This window comes from the organism of the source record quoted next, unplaced genomic scaffold, assembly GCF_019419815.1.
Source record: "Pyrus x bretschneideri cultivar Hongxiangsu unplaced genomic scaffold, Pyrus_bretschneideri_v1 Contig27, whole genome shotgun sequence".
NCBI lineage: Eukaryota > Viridiplantae > Streptophyta > Magnoliopsida > Rosales > Rosaceae > Pyrus > Pyrus x bretschneideri.
Window position 1 is genome coordinate 4,155,019 of NW_025999579.1, and position 26,504 is coordinate 4,181,522.

Consider the following 26,504-nt stretch of genomic DNA (forward strand, 5'->3'; position numbering starts at 1 on the left):
AACACTACAAATGCATTATAAAGATATTGAACAACGGATTTTGAAAAGTTCTCTAAAAAATATTGCTTCTAATGATTTTTGAGACCCTTCATTTAAATTTTGTAGTGAATTACTGAAAAAACTTAGCTCAAATTTCATAAATTTCAGAGTCCGTCGTCCAAACATAGAGTTAAAGAGTTTTATTTTTCTTTTTTGCCTCTAAAATAGCATGAGGCCTTAGGCCAAATTCAGTACTTTGTTATGAGGAGGCCCCAAGACATCACCTTGAGATGCAGCCTTACCAAATAGGCAAAGTACTTTGTATAGAAACAGAAAACTTTCTCTGTAAGTTTTCTGATTGTATTGAATGAATAAATCAGTTACACAGATGTGAGTATATATAGCCTTAGCTGCCTTAGGCTAGTTACAAGAATACCCTCAACTATCTTAACTAATTATAGTAACTAACAGAACTAATTACATTTAGCTTTATCATACTATTTAACAGTAACTACATTGGATGACTTGTTATTTGCCCTATTACACCCCCTCAAGCTAAAGGAGGAATCAGTGAGGATTCCAATTGGAAGCTTGGAACAGAGAATAGAGAACCTGCTCTTAGACAAAGATTTGGTGTGAAGATCAGCCAATTGGTTTTCACTACAAACATATTGAACTTTGATGAGATTTGCAAGAACCAACTCCCAGAACGAGCAACAGTGCTTTGTTTCTTTGCACTCCAACTGATGAGATTAGAACCAAGAAAAACACAATATCCACTGGTGGACCGCCTGTCAAATGTGCAGCCAGCCCAATCAGCATCAGAGTAAGCTGAAAGAGCGATAGGACCTTTAGTAAACCATAAACCATGAGAAATAGAACTTTTAAGAAATCTGAGAACCCTTTTTGCTGCTTGAAGATGTTGTTCTCTTAGAGCATGCATAAACTGACATATTTGATTAACAGCAAATGCAAGATCCGGTCACGTCCAAGTGAGATATTGTAATCCACCAACTATAGAACGGTATTCAGTGGTATTAGATAAGAGAGGCCCACTGTGGTCCAGTTTCTGAGACCCGAGAGGAGTGCAACAAGGTTTGGCACCTTCCATATTTGTTTTCTTGAGGAGATTAAGTAAGTACTTGGTCTGATGGAGGAAGAGGCCATTGGGAGATTTGTGAACTTCCAATCCCAAGAAATAGTGTAAAGGACCAAGATCTTTCATGGGAAACTGAGTGCTAAGTTGCTGGATAAACTGTTGACGGAGTTGAGAATTGGGGCCAGTAACTAGAATATCATCCACATAAACAAGAACAACGACTAACTGAGGGCCATTAAGGACAAACAAAGAAGCATCAGATTGGGATTGGTGAAACCCAAGTGTATGAAGGGCTTGAAACAATTTATCAAACCAAGCTCGAGGAGCTTGTTTAAGACCATATAAGGATTTCTTCAGCTTGCAAACAAAATGGGAAGAGTTGGAATCAATAAAACCTGGGGGTTGTTGCATGTAAACATCATCCTTTAAGTCTCCATGAAGGAAGGCATTGCTGTCTAATTGATTCAAGAACCAATTATATTGAACAGCGAATGTAAAAAGAATTCGAATGGTAACTGGTTTAGCAACATGACTGAAGGTTTCTTGAAAATCAACTCCTTCTTGCTGATGAAAGCCCTTTGCCACCAAGCGGGCTTTGTGTTTGTCAAGAGTGCCATCAGGATTTTTCTTGACCCGGAAAACCCATTTACAACCAACTACATTCTGAGAAGGATGAGGAGGAACAAGAGACCAAGTTCCTGTGGAGATTAAAGCATTATATTCAACTTGCATGGCAGCTCTCCAGTGAGCATGCTTTGATTCTTGCAAATAAGTACTAGGAACAAAGTCAAGATCAACAGGAAGTGGATGTTTGGTTGTTGAATAAGCTCGAGACTTGGATATTCCAGCCTTAGATCTTGTAATCATAGGATGTGTATTCCCAGAAATTGGTGGATGACTTGTCTGAATAGGCACTAGAGAAGAATTATTGAGAGAGACAGAATTGGAAGAACTGTGAGAATGATCCACTGACTGAGTGCATGAAGGAACCTCAGGTGGAGGTGAGATCGGAGGAATATGAGTAGGTACAGGAGGACATAGTGATTCTGAAGAGGTACTAGTTGTAGGAGAACTTGAGAAATATTTGCGGAAGTGAAGATCTAAGGATGGAGAATATGCTGGAGATAAAGTCTCTGAATTGGAACTGTGACTCAGCAGTGACTTGAATGGATAAGATTGTTCATCAAAGACAACATGTCGAGATATGTAGATCCTATTTGTCATGGGATCAAGACACTTATAGCCTTTATGTTGTAGACTATAGCCCAAAAACACACAACTTTTGCTTTTAGCATCCAATTTGCTGGGAATGTAAGGCTTAAGCCAGGGATAACATTGACAGCCAAAAACTTTCAGTTTAGAGTAATCTGGGTGTTGATTGAAGAGAAGTTCCCAAGGAGACTTTGTAAGACCAGAAATAGGAAGCCTATTAATAAGATAAATGGCAGTGGAGGAGGCTTCAACCCAAAACACTTGAGGAACATGAGAGGCAACAAGTAATGTTCGAGCTGTCTCATCAAGATGTCGATGCTTCCTCTCTGCACAACCATTTTGTTCAGGAGTATGTGGACAACTAAATTGATGTAATATACCATGTGCACGAAGAAAAGAAGCAAGGGAGTGATTGGTGAATTCACCCCCTGAATCTGAGCACAGAATCTTGATTTTATTTCCACTGAAGTTTTCTACATAGCTTTTGAAAGTAACAAATGTAGAAAATACATCAGATTTGGACTTCAATGGAAAAAACCAACTATATTTGCTAAAGTCATCAACAAGAATTAAGTAATACTTGAAACCATTATTAGATGTAACAGAGGCAGGTCCCCATAGATCACAATGCAGAAGTTGGAGACTTTGAGTTGTTGATGAAGAAGCCACTCCAAAAGGAAGCTTGTGGTTCTTAGTAAGTGCACAATCTGAGCAGAAAAAATCAACACTCTTCTTGCCTTGTAGTGCAAGATTATTGGTAGATATAACCCTTCTGAAAATGAAGGAGGAAGGATGTCCAAGGCACTTGTGCCATAGTGTGACAGGTGCTTTGATGCTAAGAAGAGCTGAGGGAGAAGTATGGAGACTGGTGGAACCTTGGAGAGGATAGAAACCATCCCTAACAGGGTCGTGCAAAAGCATCTTCCCCGAAATGCGATCCTTGACAGTGGATCCATAAGGGTCAAGAGTCAATGAACAGTTATTATCCTTAAGAAACTGATAAGCAGACAGGAGATTGTGTTTGATGAAAGGAACATGTAAAACATTGCTCAGTTTAAAGGAATTATGTGGAGTGTGCAGAGATGATGAACCAATATGATGAATAGACAATCCTTTACCATCGCCAATGTAGACTTTGTCCTCTCCAGTGTAGGGAGTAGGAGAAGAAATATTGGCTACATCATTGGTGATGTGGGAAGTGGCGCCAGAGTCAATTAACCAGGGCTGAGATGGTTTGACTGAATGTTGCGCACACATAGCAGCAAGTTTGGCTGGAGGAATTCGACCACAGATGTCCAGATTCATACGATCAAAGCAATCAATTGCCTCATGACTTGTAGAACCACAGATCTGACAAGGAACTTTGAAGGTGGAAGAACCTTGATAATGGCGAGAGCCTTGATAATTTCGATTGCCACGATTTGTAGGGAAAGTACCACGAGAATTATGAAAATTGCGACTGCTGCGATTGGAAGAGAAATTACCTCGAGATGGCTTACCACGATTTGAGTTAAACCGAGAAGCAGAGTGAAGTGGTTGATTTTGAGCAGCAAAAACAGATAGAGTAGGAAACAGGGGAGGTTGAGAGTGTACGGAAAATGCTTGAAAAGGCTCAGTAACAGAAGATGGAATAATAGGCTGGCGGCGAGCCATAGACAACTCTTTGGTGAGTAAGAGACCATGGAGTTCATCAAGGGATGTAGAAGATAACCGCAACATGATTGAATCAATAAAGGATTTGAATTCATCAGGCAATCCATGAAGTGTAGCATCAATTAGGTCACGATCGGACACTAAGGCACCAGCAGCTTGCAAGGAATCAACAATTTCCTTGATTTGTTGAAGATAATCAGAGATGGATTGAGATCCTTTCTAAATTGATTGGAGTTGTGATCGCAATTGGTGAATGCGAGCCTCCGAAACTCCACCAAAGCGCTGTTCAAGCTTCACACAGAGCTCGCGAGAAGAAGAAACACCAACTGTGAATGGAATGATTTCTTCGGAGATGGTAGAATTAAGCCAAATCAAAGGATTTTGATCCTTTTCATACCAATCCTCAAAGGCAAGGTTCATCGAGCGATTAGGCAAGAATGACGGAGGACAAATCTCAGTGCCATCAATGATACCAAGAAGTTTGTATCAGCGGAAAATAGGAGCAAACAGTGCTCGCCATGGCAAATAATTGGATCGTTTCAGCTTGATCGGCACCATACTGCCAATGTTGTGAATCGTAAGAGAGGTATACGAGTTCAAATGACTGGGATTAGAGGAAGAATTAGGGTTTTGGACCGAATGAGAGATAATCGGAGAAGATGATCCAGTTGGTGGCGAGTCAAATTGAGTAGCCATATCTTGAAAAGATCAAGATTCAAGAGAGATCGAAGACAAAAAGGCAAAGAATCAGAGAGAAGCGATTAAAAAGCGATTGATTTGTCGAGCGGAAGAGAAGGTCGGTGCTAGGAAGCAGAATGGCTCTGATACCATATAGAAACAGAAAACTTTCTCTGTAAGTTTTCTAATTGTATTGAATGAATAAATCAGTTACACAGATGTGAATATATATAGCCTTAGCTGCCTTAGGCTAGTTACAAGAATACCCTCAACTGTCTTAACTAATTACAGTAACTAACAGAACTAATTACATTTAGCTTTATCATACTATTTAACAGTAACTACATTGGATGACTTGTCATTTGCCCTATTACTTTGTTAGGAGGAGGCCCAAAAGGCTATGAACCATGCAACTAGGCTTCAACTTTTGTGGTCTTCAACCATTTTGCTCACTCTGTCCACAACTCTACATGTTTTTATAATTTTTTATAGTGTAAAGAAAATAAACAATAAAAATAGACTTTATGATGGTATTTGTAGAAGTTTGTAAAATTGATTAAGAATCGAGAGTTATAACTCATATTTTTTTGTGAAAAATATTGTTGGAGCGAGATTTCTTATACGAAGAAATTCCTCCACAAGTTTGTTGACTATAACCCGCACATTTGTCGAATCCCTCATCGAGAAGCAACCCTAAATGCTTCTTCTCCAAAGGTTCATTAAGGTGAGGGAGGGTACCTGCAAAAGGTACTTCGATGCTCAAGTCAATCAATTGAATTCATATCCTCTAGTCAGGGGTTTCGATTGCATACCTTGTTCTTTGACTTCTCTCCCTATTTAGAGAATTTTGATGCTTGGAGAGCAAGTACGACGACATGTCCCTTGCTCTTTTAAACCCTAGTAACTTTACTCTCTTAAAGGCAACAAACTTCATTGTACTAACCTACATTTACATAGGAGAAGCGAAAACTACGCCAATAGGGATGTAGCCCCCAACTCAAGGTGAAACACGATATATATATATATATATATATATATATATATATATTACCAAATGGGGCGGAACTAACAACAGTAGGAGGCAAAGCCGTCCATAGAATATAAAGTGCAGGCGGCAAAGCCGTCCATAGAATTTAAATTGCGGAAGTAAAACATATAAAAACAGAGTAGCATAACAAAATAATGAATTAAACGTAATGATGCAAATATATTTGGAAAATAAGTTTTATTGAAAACTTACTGCAATGCAGATTATAAACAGATGTTGCCTAATGGCAGATGATACAAGTAAACAAAGAGATGGAGCTCGCAGGCATCCTGGATAATATATATGTATTACAAGTGTTTGGAAAATAATCTCAGAGAGATGTTGCTGAACTGAGTTGTTCTTGAGTTAAAAACTTATATGTTTCTTCTGAAGGTGAGTCCTCCTTATAAAGAGCGAGGAGACTGAATGAGGCTTGCCAAATAGATCCGGGAATCCCGCTGTCTTCTGAAGAAGGCTGGCAAAGCTGGCTGACTGATGATCCTCTACTGTGGAGTCACGTTGTTACTTTTACAAAAGCTGAATGAATAGTGAAGATGCTTTGATTCTTTTACAAAAGTTAAATGAATAGTGACCTTTTTGTTTTTCACTATTGTGAATAGTGACCTTTTTGTTTTTCACTATTGAAGAATAATGCCTTGTTTTTTGCGGAAGAGATGATAGCAGCTACTGCTGATGATGTTGTTGGGCTGACACAATCACATGGGCAAATATTGCGTCTCAGATATCAAATGGGTCCTGGGCATCTTGAAAATCTGCTTGATCAGCCCATTTGGCAGGAAGCTGAGACGAGGCATCAGAATTATCTGAATATGAGTCTGAACCTTTTTTCTTTTGCAACAATGCTGCTTCCGCCATTAGCAGCTGAGCCATATCCAGCAGTTGGGTAGTTTTTTCTTTCTTTGTGCTGGAGGACTTGGCTGACTTGGAAATTCCTTTGAGAGAGGAAGATGGACTAATGTCTAATAAGGACTGAACTGGTTCCTGAGCTTTTGGTAATTCAGGAAATTGCTGATTTTCTGGCAAAGCCTGTGAGGACGAAGTTGAAACTTTGATTGGCAGTGCCTGAGAAGATGCCTGGGGAAATTCCACTTTTACAAGATCAATAATTTTTTGGTGGTTGAATTTATCCCACCATTTTACCCATCGAGTTCTGTAAATACCACTAGTGTCCACTTCAAAGTTCCATCTGAGAATCCATGGGATCTTGTACTTGGCCATGAGCAGTGAAAAAATAGTAACTCTGTTGTCGAAACGACTTCTGTCAAAACTGGGCTGGAAGTTGTTTGTGAGAACATGACGAAGGTCATCTGGAATGATAGAAGAGCTTGGGCCATGGGAAGCCCACCAATCTGGAAACCATGCAGGAAACCGCAATCTGAAATTCTTATCAAAGGTTATAAACCATGAATGACTAAAGTCTTCTGTCTGGTGGAGAAAAATGTTGGTCCATGCTTGGATATAATCATAGTAATTGTAATGATTGTTTGGGATGAGAACATGCTGAGTATGAAGGGGTTTTGTGTGATAAAGGGGAATTCCCCATTCGAGTTCGGTAAGAAATTTTTCAATATGGAGTGAATGATACAATATTTTGTTTTGGTGAGTGGTACTGTAAATTGGCTTAATAGCAATACTTTCTGTTTCTGAAAGGATAGCCTGGTAATATTTTAGGCTTTTGTATGATTCTGTTGGGAGATAATGAAAATTTGGAGGAAGGAGTAATTTGGCAATGCGTTCTGGAGGTTGGTTTTTGTCAATATGAAGAGGAATGCTAAAAAGCTTTTCTGAATGAGGGTTCTGGACATATGGTGATGTTTTAGCATAGCTAGGTGTTTTTGGTTGTGAGGGAGCTGGAGAACGAACTGATGAGTAGGGATCATAAGGGGTGGCTAAGGCCGTTTGGTAATTTGGTCGGATATTTCCTACTGTTGATCCTAAGGGAGTAAATCTGTTTGTAATGGCGAGGGCAGATGAAGAGTCGAGAATAGACTCTTGTTTTACTGGTGCTGGGGTTTGGATAAGGGTGGCTGGAAGCCTTCTTTGCTGGTTAGGATTAGTACCCATTCTTCCCCTGCAAAAATTCTCTGGTTAGAAAATCTGGGATGCAATTCTGGCTGCCTTTAATGTATTCAATATCAAAATCAAAAATACTTAATATGGCTTGCCAGCGTGCAAAAATCTGTTTTGATGCAATATTTTGAACATCTTTTTGTAAAACATGTTTGGCAGATTTGCAATCAACACGAACTAAAATTTTTTTATTTAATAAATCATCTTGGAATTTGCTAATACATAATACAATATATAAAATCTTTTTTTTAATAGTACTATAGTTGCTTTGAACTGGATTCCAAACTCCTGAATGGAAACGAACAATTTGTTCATGAGCTTCGGAAGAAATTTTCTGTTTAAGGATACCTCCATAACCGATTTCAGATGCGTCGGTTTTGACTATTTTGAGAGAGCCGGGAGTTGGAATGCCAAGGCAAGGCAAAGTTTTGACATAATTTTTGATCTGTTTGACAATGGAAGTATGATTTTGTGACCATGAGGGAGGATTTTCCTTGAGACGATCAAACAAGGGCTTACATTGTTGACGTAGATGAGGATAAAATTCTGAAACATAATTGAGGGATCCAAGGAATCTTTGAAGCTGGGTTTCATCAATAATTTGATCTGGAAATTTATCAGCAAACTGGATGACTCGATCAATTGGTTGGATGGTAGACCTGTAAATATGGTAACCTAAAAATCTAACTTTGGTTTGAAATAACTTAATCTTAGATGCCGAAACAACTATTGAAATAACTTAATCTTAGATGCCGAAACAACTAACCCATTGGACCTAATGATCCTAACAAATGCATGCAAATGCTTCCAATGCTCATCTATTGATTTTGAGAAAATTAATACATCATCAATATAAACAATCGAAAAATGGCTGTATTGGTTAAAAATCTCATTCATGATATTTTGAAATTCACTTGGTGCGTTTTTCAAGCCGAAGGGCATTACATTCCACTCATAGTGTCCGAAAGGAATTACAAAAGCAGTTTTGTATTTATCAGATTCATGAATTTGAATTTGCCAAAAGCCTGATTTCATATCAAATTTAGAAAAAACAGTTGCCTGAGAAAGTCTTTTTATCAAATCTCTTTTGTTAGGAAATGGATATCGGATCCATTCTAAAACATCATTCAAAGGTTTGTAGTTGATAACCAGTCGTGGAGCGCCGCGTTCTAATTCTGCGTTTTTCTGGACATAAAAAGCAGGGCAAGACCATGGAGATTTGCTTTTACAGATAATTCCTTTTTCTAAAAGTTGATTAATTTCAGTTTTACAAAACTCTAAAACTTCTTGATTCATTTGAATCGGTCGTGCTTTTGTGGGGATTTTTGACTCAATAAAATCTTTAACATAAGGTAGTTTAACAATATGTTGTTTTCTGTGCCAAAAAGCATTTGGAAGATTGGAACAAATTTCTTTAGTAAGCTTATCAGAAAACCGGTAAATAGAATCTAATAAAGATTTGTTTGTTAATTGTTCTTCAATTCTTTTGTGAAGAATTTCTTCCTGTAAAAAAACAATTTGTTGGAATTTTGCAGTAATCTGGTTGAGAGTTTTTGAAACATTATCTTTTTGAAGTTGTTTTAACTTTTTAAGATCTGTTTCCATGCAAAATTCAAAAGTAATTTTTTGGCCAAAAACCTTGGTAGAAATACAGTTATGATGAACTTTGAAAGGATAAATTAATGCAATGAAAGGGAGTCCCAAAATGACTGGATCAGAAATATTCTTGATCAAAACAAATGGAGTTTTAAAACAAACATTTTGTTGACAAACGTGAGCTTTGGGAATTTCATAGTTTAATTTCATCGGGAATTGATTTGCAGCGCTAAGTGTTTCTGTAGACTTGTGAAAATATTTAGTAGGTATTAACCCTTCTTGAATGCAATTTAAATCTGCACCTGAATCAATTAAAGCGATGATTTCTAAATGAAAATCTTCGATTACTATCGTAACTTTAGAATACCATTTTCGAATTCTTATTTTGTCTAAAAGACTTAAAACAAGTTCTTTTGAAGAAGAAGATTTAGCTGAGTGAGCGTCGAAATCGGAATTTGAGGAAGAATCATCTTGTTTTTGGACGAACTCTTGCGTACGTACTCTACTGAGTTGTGAACGAATTTCGGTATTTTCGGATTTTAAAAACTTAATTTCTGATTTAATTTGATTAATCTCTTTTTGTAAATCCTTGATGGTTAAATCCTTTTTTGGTTTATTAAACCGTTCCAAAGTGGTGCTGAGAGAAATCTTTTGAGAAGAAGATTGACTAGTGCCAGGTTCATTAGAAGAAATCAAATTTTTTAGTTTTTTCAAATAAAAAGATTTTAAATCAGGGTCATCGACTTTACTAATTAATTCCATTAAAAACTCTTCTTGTTCTTCTTGCTTGTTAATCACTGAAATTTTATTACAACAAGTGTCCGTGCATCCAAACTTAATGTTTGGCGAGGAGACGTCGCTAGAACTGCTAGAGTCGGAGGCGGAAAAATCGGGATTTTTATCAGATTGACTAGAGTCGGTGTTTCTAATTTCTAAAGCCTGAATAAGTTGAACCTTCTCTTCTTCAGAGATTTTTAGTTGGTTAATAACCTTTTTAACTCTACATTCATTTGCATAATGACCAAATTTACTACACTTGTAACATTTTCCCTTTTTATTTTGAAAATCCTTTTTAGACTTTCGAAAAGGTTTTTTGTTTGAAGATAGTTTTTCATAAAATTTATTTGTTTGAAAAGGTTTGTTGGAAGATCTTTTGTTTTTATAAAATCTGGATTGATGTTTAGAAAACTTGTTGGTTTGTTGGACTTTTTTCTTTTTACTCGAAGGAGCGATTGGAGGTAAACCATATTGTTCACAAAATGTTCCAAGTTCGTATTTAGCAATAGATTTATCTTTATGAACTTGTTTTGAAATCTTCATGTCGATACACATTTTCAATCCTTCCTTTTGAATAACATTAACTATGTTACCATAAGTAAGGGTATGATAAGGTATGACACCTTCTTCATTTACTAAAACATTTCGAATTTTGTAAGCAAAAAGATTTGGTAAACCATTGATAAATTTTTCTTTCCAAAAAGGTTGGTTACTATCTTCCCGAAGCATAACTCTGGATATGAAAACATCTTTATACCATCTGAAATCACTTAAGGTTGGACACCTTAAATTACTCAGTTGGTCGTGAATACGCGTAGTAACGTTGCTGGGCGTTCCTATAAAGTGTTCTATAATCGTATAAAGTAAAGTATTTACTCCGTCGGGTATTCCCTGTCCTATCGTTTCGTCAAAAATGGGAAATCCTTCCTCATCTTTTTTGACCGCAAAACGTATTTCATCTCTGGACAGAGAAGTTAGGTGCTTCTCCCACCAAGAATGAAGCATTCCAGTGAAACCAGTGACGAGAAGATCAACGATTTGTGTTTGAGTAAAATTGTGATTTGAAATGTAGCTATTAGCAACCATGGACATGTGTTGAAGTTTGTTCAAAAGTTCTTGTTCGGATAAGCCATCTATGTTCCACTCATAAAGTTTGTCGGCTGAAACTGAAAATTGATTTTGAATATTTCGTTCTTCAAATTGAAGGTCAGGAGGAGTTGGCCTGGGATACCAGTTTTTTGTGAGAGAAGTAGGGTTGATCGGATGAGTACGAATACGTTTTAAATCAAAAGTTGGTTGAAGATCAATGTTTTGAAAAACATTTTCAATTTTTTGAATAGCAGAACTAGTTTCCGTGTCCTGAGAAGAATCTGGATCAGATGTGTTTTCTTCTTCGACAGAAACATCATTGTTTTGCAAAACACTAACAACTTTCTCTTTTTTGAGCTCAGTGAGCATATGATCAATTTTTTGTAAAGTAGTCATAGATTTTAAAGCAGTGGAACTTGAAGAAGTATCAGTAAAATTTACTAAAGGTTTTTCTTTTTGAGAAGATTTTGGTTGAGACAATTTGTCAATTTTGGTTTCAATTTTGTCTAACTGTTTTCCAATAGTATGAAGACTTTGGTTTGTAAAATTATTCTGTTCAATGACAGGTTTAAAACCAGAATCTTCTTTTGGAATTTTGAAAGGGGTTGCGGGAATGTTGGTATTACCGGTGGAAATCAAAATAGTTTCTTTGGGAGGATGACTGGAAGAAATCAAAGTTTTGTCTTCCTTAACCCAATTTTCTTTGGTAACAACCGTAACTTTATTTTTGGTTTCATAATGTTTTTCAATAAAATCAAAGAAAGATATTTCAAATTGGTATTGTTCTACAAAAGCTTTCCATTTGGCATATATGGCTAACTTTTCTTCATCACAATACTTTTTTCTAAAAATATTTCTTCTGGGAATATTTTCCTCAGAAGCGATGTCAGCTTTAAGCTTCCTCCATCGGATTTTATGTGGTTTGTTTAAAACAAGTAATTGGTGATTCACCGATGTTGTTTCAAAATCAGAAGCAGTTGGAGAAGTGGGTTCTTCTTGGTTTGGAGGATGGTAAACAGGATGAGCAACTTGTGAAGAAGTGTCGACAGACTTTAATTTGAGTAAATCATTGACTAAATCTTGTTGTGCAGCTTCCTGCTCTTTTAGTTTTTTGTTTACTAAAGATTTGATCAAATCTTGATCTCGACCCAGTCTATTGGTTGACGTGGATCCAGAAAAAGACTGTCTGCTAGGAGCAAAAGATTTGTGTGAAAAAACTGATTCACAAGATTTTCTTGCTGGACGATCAAAATTGATTTTAACTGTGCCGTCAAAATATTGTTCAATGTTGTCAAGATTAACAAGACTGTTTTGGACGGAAACCGGCTTACTTTCATTAATTAAACACCAATCTGAGGGGAGACTGATGTCTGACCACCTAATGGTTCTTGGTACTCTTATGTTGGCGCTTTCTTGGGTTGTTTGGATTAAAAGAGTGGTCGCGAGGACTTTTGTTCAAAGCTTGAAAATTCATGTTTGTGCCAGTGACTTTGTAATAAATTCTAAAAATAAGTGCCAAAGGTTGTGTTCCTTCCAGGACTTGGTACCCGGAGGTTTTGATATTAAGAGTAAGAGCTTTTAAAATATGTGAATCTGAAAGACTTATTGTGAGATCGGGAAAGCAATCAAAATGGATAGGTCCGTTGTAAAGACTAGATTCGATCATTCCTAGTATACTATCGTTGAAATCAGTAAATCGAGCGTCGCGTAAACATAAAAGGATGGAAATGTTAAGACCTTTTCGCGTTAACGGTTTAACTGCAATTTGAACTAAACCAATATGAAGATAGTTATGACCATTTTTGCGATGCGCTTTGATTTGTTCTGGAGAAAATAATTGACAAGTCTCATGTTCTTTGCTAAGAGCATAAGCCTTCTCAACTGTTTTGACGTGATGTTCGGATTTAAAAGAGGTCAAAGACCATTTTTTCTTGTAAATATTTTGGGTTGAAACTTTTGGAATGTTCCAGTCAGAAAAATCAATACTTTCGTTTGTTTGAAAATCCAGTTTTTGTTCTTCATTGACAATGTCAGGTATAGTTCCTAAGTTGGATCTAGAGCTAGTGCTGGCCATTGAACTAGATCTAAATAATCTACTCATGATATGCACAAAACAAGTATACTATATGCAAGACTTAAAAGATTCACCTTCCTCGTATGTCTAGACTCTTCCCCCGCTCATGCGCTCCGCTCATGCCTCTCCTGGGACTTATTGTTTGGACCACGTCTTACTGTTTGGCTGGAAGAAAGAAGAACTGAGGACCGACGATTAAGAAATGCAGATAAGATACAAGTATGTGAGTAGCAATATATATATATATATATATATATATATATATATATATATTGTGTTCTTGTGCGTTTGTGTGATTTACAATCGAATCTAAGTTGATTCAAACCGACCCGATTTTCGTGCATCCACAGAACCTACTTTTATTGTTTCCTATATACTCCATAGTCCATAACCCGTGGAATGTGAACAAATCCAAAATCTCAACTGCTACTTGCAGCAGTGAAAAAGGGAGTCCTGGACTCTTGGCCACCACGAAATGTTTGGAACCTTCTACTTCAAGAAAGAATTATTGCGATAAAATAGTAGGCATGCACATATTCTTCCACCAATATCAGAGAATATTTATACTAAAAATAACAAAAAAATAATTTTAAACCAAAAGAAAAATAAAAAGAAGAATATATCATCCTCAAACCTCAGCCATTAATTCTGGACAATACCGTTCGAACCAGTACAAGATCCGTTGCATGATTAGGAGAAAATTAGAAAGAAAAAAAAAAAGAAAAGATAAGAACATTAGGTATAAACTAAGGGAAATCCCAGTTGAGGCATCTCTGCAGGATCCCCTCACTTGTGGTTACACTATGTCACTTTGATCTGCACCGTATTGATCCCGAACTGTTCACTCTTCCATCATCATCATCATCAAAAGAAAATTGGCGCATCTACACCGTCCATCCTACTCCTGCCTCCATTTTGAGCAACCCCTTGCAGTGGTTTGATTTGCTGCACACACAATATTTGCAAATCTTATTGCTCCATACAAATTATGTAAAACATGGTGATAACTGATAAGTAGGAGAATGGAAGAAAACAATTGAATTAAAATTAATTGAAATAAAAAAAGGTATGAACGAGACGTTACTCTTTCAAGTTAACGACAAGTTGTATGAACTGTCTCACATAACATGGGACCCATGAAATTAAAGAATAATTAAAGCGCATATATGGTTCAGTTTACGCAAGAGAGGTGGAAAAATCAAAATTGATGTGCAAGGCCTCTTTCTGGCCTATAGAAACTGCTACAAGAAAACTCCCAAATGAGGAAATCCTTGCCTTGCTTAATTACCAAGTAGCAGAGAATATTGCAAAAATAAAGATAGTAACTAATTTCCTTTTATTTAAATAAAGAGAAAATTAATCTATGAGCCATCGTAACAATTAATCTCATCTTGACAGAGACATAGTGCATTAAATACGGACTAATTAAAGAAAACAAATGCAAAATAGATATCATGCATATCGTTTGAAGAAGTAACCAAGTATTAAAGTAGATGGAGTTTTACCGTATTGGCAGAAAACAATCATGTTTATGCATCATGGTACCAGTTTGATCCCCATTAATTATCTTCATCCTAACAACTAACTATTTAACCCACTAACCCCATTGTTTAAAAAAAAAAAAAAAAAAAAAAAACCAAAACCAAGTATTAAGAAATAAAAAAAAATTAAGTAAATCAAATAAATTTTCAAACCTTGGCTCTAAAAGATTTGATAATTGAAACCAGCAACTCGTCTCCTGCAATTTGTCTCACTTTTTGTATTAGTTGTTGCCTTGTGACCACATTCGCCTGAAAAAAAATAAAATAAGAAGGGTTAAAAAAGGGACAATAATTAGAAGAAGAAAAAAAGAGTACAAAATCTGGAAAATTCAATGCAGAAAGTAGTACTACTTACTCTGTGTTCTTTGTAATACTTGCTGATCAAGGCAATGGTAGGTGGAGGCAAGAACTTCGAAAGCACGCCGATTAGCGCCTGAAATGGCATCCACGGTGAAGTCGGTTTCTTGATTGGTTCTTGAATCTTCAAGAAATCTATAGCACAAAACAAATTGTTGGTTAATTAGAACTCAGAAGCCAATCAAATTCACCAAAAAAAAAAAAGTTGGGAATTAAGTTGCAGTACCTTTCAAGCAATTAGGAGCTCTGAAACTGATGACATACTCCGGCAAGATGTGAGTGTTCATGTGTGTACTCCAAACTATGTACTTTTTGGGAGCAAAGATGCTGTCGATGCCCGAAACGAACTGTTCGGAGCTCGGATGAAGCTGTTTAGAGCCAGGGCACACAACCTCCGGCCTCCCCAATATGACACGGCAGAGCAAAAGATGGCGTAAACCGTCTTCGTCAACATTCAAGCTTTCCATACTACAAAAACAAATCAAATTTGTCAACCAAATGTCGAAAACATACAAAATGTGACCAAAAAAAATACACATTTCAAAGGATTTGTTCAAATTCGAACTTCGAAACACGAAGAAATTGGTACAGAAATGAAAGAAACACTTACCATTGCATAGGAGAATCATCTGGAGCAAGATAAACACCATTGCCATACACCCCATTTCTCTGTTGCTGCTCAAAGTTGCCGAAACCATGGCATATGATCTTCGAAATCTCATCTTTCGAATAGGGCGCGTACCAAGCGTACTTCATGTTGGGATTTCCCCCGCACTTCTCCTCCACCGCTTTCAAGTAAATTTGAAACGAACGCAGCCTTGCTTGACCCACGAGGCTCGAGTAGGAGTTTCTGTGAACCGCCACAACACTTACTTGGGTCCCAAGCAATCCCAAACTCGAAACGAACCGCTGCTTGATAAGGTCGTGAACTCTGTCCCCGTCGAAAAGCGGGACCAACCCATCACCGAATGGCCGAGGTTGATTCCGGGAACTTGAAGAACCCGAATCGACAACGCTTTCACAGTCGGAGATGGACGACTGGACGGTCTCTGAGGCAGAGTCGGTGGTACCCGAATCGGTGAATTGATCGCTGAGTTCGTCTTCCGATGAATTTCCAGAAGAAAGATTCGTATCATCATTGCTGTACTCCATTGCAACCAAAACCCAGAAGAAAACTACAACAACTGAATCGAAACCTACTGTGATTTTTACAATCTGAAGAAGAAAAAAAACAGAAACCAATTAAAATCTAAAAGGTGTTCATGTATAGGAGTTTCGTGGGGGTTAAGCAAAAAGAATAAATCCAAAACACAAGACGAAATGAAAGAAGAAGAGTCGGCAGATTTTTGAGAACGCAAACTAACCAAACAAACTATACAACCAAAAGTACCGAAACGAATACATTTCTGTGGAAATTTTGCGTAAAGATTTGAGATTCAAGAGCTAGAAGAAAAACCCAGAAAGAAAAAATGGGAGTTGTTGAGAATTTGAGAAAGGTTTTGTGGTTTTGGATGGTTTTTTGGGGTGGGATTTAAATGGAAACTGCTTTTCTGGATTACTTGGGGAGGAGGAATGAAGAGGGAGGAGGAAGTGGAAAACTGAGGGAACCGCCTTTCTTCTTTAAGGGCAAAAAAATCGGTGGGTGCGGCTGCTATTGGTTTGGATGCCCCTCGTTTTTCTTCTCGGGGCTCCGGATGGTATATGGGCTGTTAAGGCGGTTTACCCGAAAGCAGAATTGTAACGTATGGATTTTGAACGGTTGGAATTACTATAATGGCCTTGGAAATATCCGTTGGCTTTTCTGGATGGGAAGGGCTTCATTGGGACTTGGGGGAATAATTGAGTGCACAAAGAAAGAGGTGCTCAGATTGGTCGGCGACGGGAGGATATGGTTATCCAAACATTTCATTAATTTAAGAATAATACTTGACTACTTAAAAATGAATAAGAACTCTTATTTAAAATTCTTAATGTTCTAATCGCGGATTTTTGTGCTTATGATCAGAAACATTCATATTATGAATCACATTGTAGATATCATCTCTACAAAAATTAAATTAAAACTAATTTCATTTAGTTAATCTATTATAGCAAATATATAGATGGTTCATAATACTTTTACTGTAACGACCCGTTCCTAATTTTACGGTTTTTATAATTTTAATAAGTGAATTTACGAAAATGCCTTCTGAGGCAAATGTGTTGACTTTGTTTGACCATCTTGTCGTGTCATGTAAGATTTATTTTCTTGGCATATCCTCGTAGTATTCGTCACTACGAACGCATGGGGCGTAAACAGAATCACTACGAACGCATGGGGCGTAAACAGAATGTGATTCGAAATTACACGAAGATTTTATGAGGTTTTGAACGTCGAGGATATTTTGGTAAACTTATAATTAAGTGGACATGTGATATTTTTGTCTAACCATTGGGTGAGTGCCACATGGCACCCAAAAATTCTGGAACTCTCTCTCGGCTCTTCCTTTCTTCCCGTGAAACAAACCACCACCACCAAAATTTTGGCTTGTTGAACATCAAAACCACCATTATCCGCATGTTCTCACCACCAGAAACTTCATTGTGATTTTTGTTTCATTGAAAACGAACCCGAAACACGAGTTCGAAGAACAAGGTTTTGGGCCGAGACTTCTAGGGGACGATCGTTCATGACGTTTCGATATTCGTGCTAGGGAATTGTAGTGCGGACTCCAGTTGAGTGGGTTTTTTCCTTTTTATAGTGTGTGTGTGTGTGTGTGTGTGTGTATTGTGGTTTCCAGAACATTTTTAAAATGATTTATGCTTTAAATGCCATGTCAAAAATGAGTTGCATTTTAAGTATTGCATTATTATAAATCTTGAATTATATCGTTTGACGTTGCAGAGGCTCAGGTAAGCTTCAGGTGAGTATATTGTAATGGTATAGGTTGCATTGCACATTGTTATGCATAGATGCATTTAGAGTTCATCATTGTTGCATCTCGGTGTTAGTGCTTCCGCCTGAGATCAGGGTACAATCCTTCACGTGATGTTCACCTCCCACACCGCATGCTCATCTTGGATCTAAATTTAATGCACAGCCGTGTCATACAAACCATAATAGGTGGTTCCGACTCGTAGGTGACCCGCGATTTATCGCACAGCCTTCACATGCTCGTAGCACTTGAGCGTACTTATTTACACTCAGCCCTGTCGTACAGACCACAATAGGTGGTTCTGATTCATGTGCAAGCATACCTGATGAGCTATGGGTCCAATCGTATAGGTCACTTTAGTTGATTCCGACTGGCATATTATTTTATATTGATTTCACACCTGGCTTACATCTTTTAGTGCTGAAACGTTATGACATGGCATACTTCAGTTTTTACTGACCCTGTGCATTGGTTTTCGTATGTATATACGTAGTATTAATTTAATGTAGTCGCGGACCTTTGTTGTCCATACCACTATTTGTTTATGTTCCTTAGTTTTTCAATTGTTTAGTTAATATAAAAAATTAGAAATAAATAAAAATGTGCAGAAGAGGCGGAAAGCAAAAATCAATTTCTTTCATGTTTCAAGAATTTTAATTTTAATGTTGTTGAACACAATAGATATATCAAGAACATAGAAGAGATTTTAATCCGAAATATCATGAATTGAAGAGAGAGGGACTTTACCACCAGTGGTATCTAATAATTTTCATTTTAGTTTTAGTTTTGTTAGGGAACTTTAACGAAAAATTTTCAGTACTATTCACCTTAACGAAAAACCACATTTTTAAACTAAAAAGTCAATTCTGGTACTATTCACTTTATCCTTTATTTTGTCCTTATCGTTAAAACTCAAAGTTTTCAAGTTCTTTTCATTAGTTCTCCTTACTTTTATTAAAAGGGTTTTTGTAAAGCATGGATTTATGTATTTGATAGAGGCTATAGATATTTTTCTTTGGAGGTAATGACTGTTGTCTATCTTTGTCTTAGGGATTGAGGAAGTCTCACAGTGTGTCTCACTTTCATAATTTGATTGAGGACTTGATAACTTCCTTGCTCAAAATGTCTACTTCTTGTTGTTTGTTTGGTGGTATGTGATGACACTGGCAGTCAGCTATGACGTGAAATAACCTTTAAGAATTTTCGGAGTGTCACTAATCAATCTTTTGAGATTTGTTTGAGCGTTAATTTTAAAATGTTTCACTGAAGATTAAAGTAATTATCGATTTTCTTTTCTAATAAATTATTTTTAAGGAGAACCATCTCTCATCTGATTTGTATGTCAATGATTTTACTTCCAATTACAAAGTTTTAAATTTTTACTGAACAATTTGAATATGATTCTTACGCTCTAATAATCACTCTCAAACAGACCCTTCAACACAAGATTGTTTTGTGTAAGTGAAAGATAGTTAGAAAGGGTTGGACTTGGAGGTGAAGCTATGAGCATAAAGGTTCTCGTCTCCATCTCTATGGGTCGAACAAGGATTCCAACTGAACCACTAGAGTTGTACTCGCTAGTAAATCCGCCAAGCTGGCACTTCCATCCAGTTTTTTGGTCAACACAGTTTGATCCTTTTTGGGTCAAAGGCACTGTCAAGGAGAAAAAGTCAAACAATCCCGGATACTTAGAGTAAAATTAGCCTGTTGAAAAATGTTACGTCTCGTGCTAATAAAATAAAAACAAGCAAATTTTTTTGCTATATATTTTTACTTTATTGAAACAAAATATCACATAACAGTGTATCTGTGACATGTAAATTGTTCTCAACTTGAAAAAATAAAATTACTTTTTTAAGTTCATAAAAAGGTGAAAAAAGAAAATGGGTATTTACTTTCATCCAAGTAATTAGCATTTTTGCCCCTAGGGCTACAATTCTAGAAAACCCTTGTATTTCAATAAAATTACTTTTTTCAGCAATGGGGGTTACATTATTAAGGGTAATATTGTAAACTCATCTTATAGGGATAATATTTAGAGGTTAAGGAAACTATTAGTTTGTTATGATTAGATTTCCTTAGTTAGAAAGATATTACTGTACATCTAGCTTTCACAGCTTGTATATATACTCAAAGTGTAACTTTATTCTTTTTTGTGAAATGAAAATACATTTTCCTAATATGGTATCACCCGTTGACGTCTCATGACCTCTCTTCGATCCAAAATTCTCTCGTTTCTCTCTGTGTGCCTCTTTCTTTGATTCTTGCAACTTTATCGATTGTCTCTCTGATCTTGATCGTTTTTGTGATTTCTCAAGCCTTCGTCAGAATCGGATTCTCAAGTTCTTCCTCCGGCTGCACCCTTAAAGTCTAATTCTTCGATTTCTGCTTCCATCATAATTCAGAACAACGAATCTATGGTTCCAATTAAGCTCACCACTACCAATTACCTGACATGGAGTGCTCTCTTTGCTCCAATTTTTCGTCGGTATAATCTCATGGATTTGATTGATGGATCCTCGTCGGCATCGCCTTAATTTCTCATTGATTCTTCTGGTAATCACAGTCTTAATCCGGCATATGTTGCTTGGTTTGAGAATGATCAAAACATTCTCATCTGGATCAACTCAACTCTTTCTGAATCCCTAATTCCCTATACTGTTGGAGTATGCTCATCTTGAGAACTTTGGGCTAAATTGGAATCGCGTCTTGCAGCCGCTTCACATTCTCACATCCACGAACTTCGATCTCGTCTTCGCAATCTAACCAAAGGTGATCTCACTGCTGCTCAATATCTTCAACACATTGAAGAAATCGCTAATGCTCTTGCTAGTATTGGAGCTCCAGTTGAAGATTTTGAATTAATCTCTGTTATTCTCCACGAATTACCTCCAAATTTGATTCTTTTGTGGATGTAATTCAGTTTCGCCTCGGTTCCACGACAATTGATGAATTACATGGTCTGCTACTCAGTAAGGAGATCAAATTGAGTAATCGAAAGAAAAGTGCACCGACATCATCTTTTCAGGCCTACAACACCTCCACTAGTATTCTTCCTTTGCCTGTCAATTCTAACTCTCAAGGATATGTTGCTTAGAATTCATCTACTTTCAACACTCAAAGTCGTGGAATGGATCAGGAATTTCAATCGAGGCAACTACAACAATCGTGGAAATTTCAGGACAAATAATATTTAGAGATTCAATAATTACAATCATGGTAACAATCAGTGTTACAATCATGGAGCTCGGAACAATTTTTCCTTATCTAACAGGAAACTTTTTTGTCAAATTTGTCGTCAATTTGACCATGAAGCTTGTGATTGCCCTCATCGCATGGATCCTCATTACAGTGGCAAGTCATCTCAATCCGCCCTCCTGCCAGCACTTCTAATTCTTCTCCTACATGGCTTGTTGAAACGAACGCAGCCTTGCTTGGCCCACGAGGCTCGAGTAGGAGTTTCTGTGAACCGCCACAACACTTACCTGCGTCCCAAGCAATCGCAAACTCGAAACGAACCGCTGCTTGATAAGGTCGTGAACTCTGTCCCCGTCGAAAAGCGGGACCAACCCATCACCGAACGGCCGAGGTTGATTCCGGGAACTTGAAGAACCCTAATCGACAACGCTTTCGCAGTTGGAGATGGACGACTGGACGGTCTCTGGGGCAGAGTCGGTGGTGGTACCCGAATCGGTAAATTGATCGCTGAGTTCATCTTCCGATGAATTTCCAGAAGAAAGATTCGTATCGTCATTGCTGTACTCCATTGCAACCAAAACCCAGAAGAAAACTACAACAACTGAATCGAAACCTACTGTGATTTTTACAATCTGAAGAAAAGAAAAGAAACTAATTAAAATCTAAAAGGTGTTCATGTATAGGAGTTTCGTGGGGGTTAAGCAAAAAGAATAAAAAATGGGATCCAAAACACAAGACGAAATGAAAGAAGAAGAGTCGGCAGATTTTTTAGAACGCCAAGAACGCAAACTAACCAAACAAACTATACAACCAAAAGTACCAAAACGAATACATTTCTGTGGAAATTTTGCGTAAAGATTTGAGATTCAAGAGCTAGAAGAAAAGCCCAGAAAGAAAAAATGGGAGTTGTTGAGATTTTGAGAAAGGTTTTGTGGTTTTTTGGGTTGGGATTTAAATGGAAACTGTGTTTCTGGATTACTTGGGGAGGAGGAATGAAGAAGAAGGAGGAGGAATTGGAAAACTGAGGGAACCGCCTTTCTTCTCCAAGGCTAAAAAATCGGCGGGTGTGGCCGCTATTGGCTTGGATGCCCCTCGTTTTTTACTTGCCACAATTTCTCGGGGCTCCGGATGGTATATGGGCTGTTAAGGCGGTTTACCCGAAAGCGGAATTGTAACGTATGGATTTTGAGCGGTTGGAATTACTGTAATGGCCTTGGAAATATCGGTTGGCTTTCGTGGATGGGAAGGGCTTCATTGGGATTTGGGGGAATAATTGGGTGCATAAAGAAAGAGGTGCTCAGATTGGTCGGCCACGGAATTGGCAACTCATTTTTTTCTCCTCCGATCAACAGTGGCATATGGCACAACACATAGTTGACACCATTTCTTTTAATGAAAATGTTGGCTACATTGGCACACTCACTAGAATTTCAATAGGATAAGCTGCGAGAAATTTTTACGGGTTACCCAAAACACTCGTTATTATTTCATGTATTATAATATTGGCAGACAACAAGATAGATGTACTTATATTAATAAAAAATGAATTCACGTATTATAATTTTAGTGGAATTGTACCATGTAGCAGCATTTTGGCTACACCGCCAAAAATCTCACGAAATCTACAACCAATTTGCCATATTTTCGGAAAATTCATTAAACACAACAAAGAAAAAATGAGCAAAAACTTGAAAGCTGAAGTCTTTAGCTCTGCAAACCTTTAAAGCTCCAATTTTTTTTCCATTTTTTTGCAATGCAGCACAGTAATTGAAGGTCCATACTTTCGAGAACCCAGATAAAAAAGTATGCGATATTGACACACCGAAGAAGGCTAGAAGCATATGTATTCAAATCAAAGGTTTGACCAGATGGTGAAAAGTTTGGTGCTTTTTTACCTGTGATGTATGTACTGTATGTGAGAGAGAGAGAGAGAGAGAGAGAGTGTGTGTGTGTTCTGTGATTGCCAAAAAGAGTTAACCCTAATCCGGAATAAGGGAAGAAGCTCAAGAGGTGTTTGGTCGTATGGGTGGTTTATTATGTGATCCCAAATCGATAATGAGATCCCGAATTTCAAACCAATTACTTTCGGGACAGGAATTCGAAGACCAATTCCAAACCAAAATTTCGGTATTCTTGAATTTCAAGATTTTCTAAATATTTTCGGTATTTCGGGACAGTTCGGGATTTCCTGACATGCCCAACCCTGATATTCCCCAAACACCAAGGTAGGCACGTGCTGACCGATATTAGAAGGTGACGAAGCCCTATTAGAATGCATGAGAACTAGAAATAAATAAGACTTATAAATTTAAAAGTAATTAATATGCAAATGAGGAACGTATTCAGAACATACAACTAATTCTATACACAAGAAAGGAAATAATATAAAATTGAATGAATAAAAGGATGGGTCCTACATTGAGAGGCTTTGAAGATGTCGATGCGGAAGTGCCTTGACGCCAGGATTGTACGCCTCAAATCTAAGTCTTGAGAGGGCACAAAGCAAACATGAGTGAACCAAGTTGATATATATATATATATATATATGTGCGTGTATATATATGTGTGTGTGTATATATATATATGTGTATATATATACACATATAATACTGAAACTGTTATTCAACATACTAACCCCCAAAGTTTTATGAAAACATCAATAGCATAATATGTAATAGGTTTTTCCAAAAACCCTAGTGTGGCATAAAACCTTTCATAAAACATATATCGTATATACTGTGCGTACTAGTGGTATCATATAACAGTAACTTATGGTCGAAGCCACCAACCCACGCCAGGCCGTAGCCATATACCAGTATCCAACCCACACCCGGCCGTAGCCATATATCAATAACCATCCCACACTCAGTCGTAGCCATAAATCAATATTCATCCCACACCCGGCCGTAGTCATATATCAATATTCGATATCCAACCCACACCCAGTCGTAGCCATATAACAATATCCAATATCCAACCCATACCCGGCCATAGCCATATAACAATATCCAATATCCAACCCATACCCGGCCGTAGCCATATAACAATATCCAATATCCAACCCACACCCGGCCGTAGCCAATATAAGTTTCATCACCCGTTGGCAGAATAGTGACCACTAGATAAGCACAAAAACATTGAATACACTCTTTCCAAACATAGGTACATATATCTCAAAATAATCTTCATAGCATATAGTCATCCATCATATATACTACAAAGAAGTGTAAAAAATATGTTCATAAATAGTAAATATTCATCCATCATATATACTACCAAGAACATAAGTTCGATAAAGTATGGTATTTCAAAATATTCTCAGTTAGCATGATAATCATAAAGTGTGGATCTAATTTACTAATAAAATGTTTCATAAAACGTGGCCATTAAATCATGCTTTTCATGTATGCATTTCTACTATTAAAACATGCATTTTAGAAGGGGTCCACTCACAGATACTCCATCGTCAAAGAGCTGTGCGAAATAGAAATGACGAATCGCTAGTAATAAACGCACCTAAGCATATAAGGGGTCCAATTAATAAAACTATACTCAAACGATTTAATTTGGGAAAACAGACATCATAAACGGATCCAGAACGTCGAAATTAGCCTAGGAGAGGTCCCGACCGAAACCTAAAAAAGTCAACATTGACTGAAGTCAATGGGTTAGATTGGGTCAACAGGTCCGGGTCGGGTCACGGGCCAGGTCATAGGCCAATCAACAAGTCAGGTCTAAAGGGTATTGGGCCTCTAGGCTTGAGCCTCTGAGCTTGGGCCTGGGATCCTGGGTTGAAAGCCCCAGCTCACACGGCTAGCTAATCAATTTTTCATTGACCTAAAGTGCAACAAATCAGTTGGTTCGAAAGGTTTAACTGCCCAGAAGCGAAGAAACATGGCACAAGTGAATCCTTTCTCAATTTTTGTCTCAACCATTCATCTCATGATATTAATCCAGATTACCTGAAGTTCTCAGTCCTATATAATAGTTTAGGTGAGATGTGAAATTGGAATGAGGTTATCATCAACGACGTTTCACTTATATTGCAGCTACTGGCATAAATGAAAATGACAATATCGAACCACATGCCGTTGATGTAGTCAACGTAGAACTAATTGGCCAATTGGAAATAAAACAATGCAGGCCAAATTATGTTCCTTATCAAAGGGTGTTTGTACCTATTGTTCCTACGCCGCCCAATGTAGTCTTGTTGTATTACAAGTGAGAAAAAAGTGTAATGAGATGAATGAAATAGTGTAACATGAGGCACGTCTTATGGTGCAAAGCTTTTCTCAAATGCCCTGCAACAATTTTCAAAGAATTGACTGTTCAGTTTATGAATGTGGTTATAATGTCTCAACAGTGATATTGATACAAAGATTTACATGTAATTCCTGAAGAATAACATGGACTGGCTCATAAGTTTTAAACCACATAACACCATCTCAATTCAAATGAGGTGTTCACTTTACGAATTGAAGCAATCAGGGTGAATGTGGTAGACTCGTCTAAGTGATTATTTGATTAGTGAGGGATATGAGAATATACCATGCCCTTGCGTTTTAACTAAGAAATCCGAATTTCTAGAGTTGAAGTCTATATCAATGACATGAATCTCACTAAGACTCTGGGAGAGGTTGAGAAAACTACCTTACATATGAAAACAAAATTTGAGATGACAGATCTTGGGAAAACTTGTTTATGCTTTGACCTGAAGTTCAAGCATTGTTCAGACTGTATTTTGGTCCATCAGTCGAACCACACTCCAAATGTGTTACTCTTAAGTACACTCATGATCGTTCACACACTAAATGAAGATGAGATCATTGAAGAGGTTGTGGAACCCAAAATTCCATATCTAAGTTCAACTTTTCGCTTTGTTGTACTTAGCTCATTGCATTAGATAAGACATCTTGACACGCCCTGATCCCAAAGGTGTCACATGTTGGCCGACACCCGAAGGTGACGCAAGCCATTTAGGATGTATGAGAACAAGAAATAAATAAGAATTATAAATTTAAATATAATTGATATGCAATTGAGGAACGTGTTCAGAGCATACACTAACTAGAACACTAAACAGAAATACTTATAAAATTGAATGAACAAATGAATGGGTCCTACACCGAGAAGACTCGAAGATGCCGATGCGGGAGTGCCTTAACGTTAGGATTGTACGCCTCGATTCTAAGTCCTAAGGGGGCGCAAACAAACATGA

The 26,504-nt window shown here is 37.3% G+C and overlaps 1 protein-coding gene across 2 annotated transcripts; it reads right to left on the minus strand.

Moving 5' to 3' along the window:
• Positions 1-13,876: 13,876 nt before the first annotated feature.
• LOC125467879 (probable inactive poly [ADP-ribose] polymerase SRO5) lies at positions 13,877-16,778 on the minus strand. 2 transcript variants are annotated; one of them, XM_048587552.1, is made up of 6 exons: positions 16,538-16,778; positions 15,784-16,388; positions 15,400-15,641; positions 15,172-15,308; positions 14,970-15,065; positions 13,877-14,220 (listed from the first exon to the last, which is right to left on the minus strand). In XM_048587552.1, exons 2-6 carry the CDS (start codon positions 16,323-16,325, stop codon positions 14,140-14,142), a joined length of 1,098 nt encoding a protein of 365 aa, XP_048443509.1. In that variant the 5' UTR covers positions 16,326-16,388; positions 16,538-16,778; the 3' UTR covers positions 13,877-14,139. The 2 variants fall into 2 exon arrangements, with proteins under 2 accessions (XP_048443509.1, XP_048443508.1); XM_048587551.1 differs by having other exon boundaries at positions 15,784-16,777.
• Positions 16,779-26,504: the final 9,726 nt, after the last annotated feature.

What these genes read in the sequence shown, in the direction of transcription:
- LOC125467879 (XM_048587552.1), bottom strand. Translation starts at nt 16,325, where the DNA reads ATGGAGTACAGCAATGATGATACGAATCTTTCTTCTGGAAATTCATCG. An exon ending in AGTATTACAAAGAACACAGA is followed by an intron (nt 15,066 to 15,171) that starts GTAAGTAGTACT and finishes ATTTTTTTTCAG; the next exon opens with GCGAATGTGGTCACAAGGCA. An exon ending in TCAAATCTTTTAGAGCCAAG is followed by an intron (nt 14,221 to 14,969) that starts GTTTGAAAATTT and finishes TTGTGTGTGCAG; the next exon opens with CAAATCAAACCACTGCAAGG.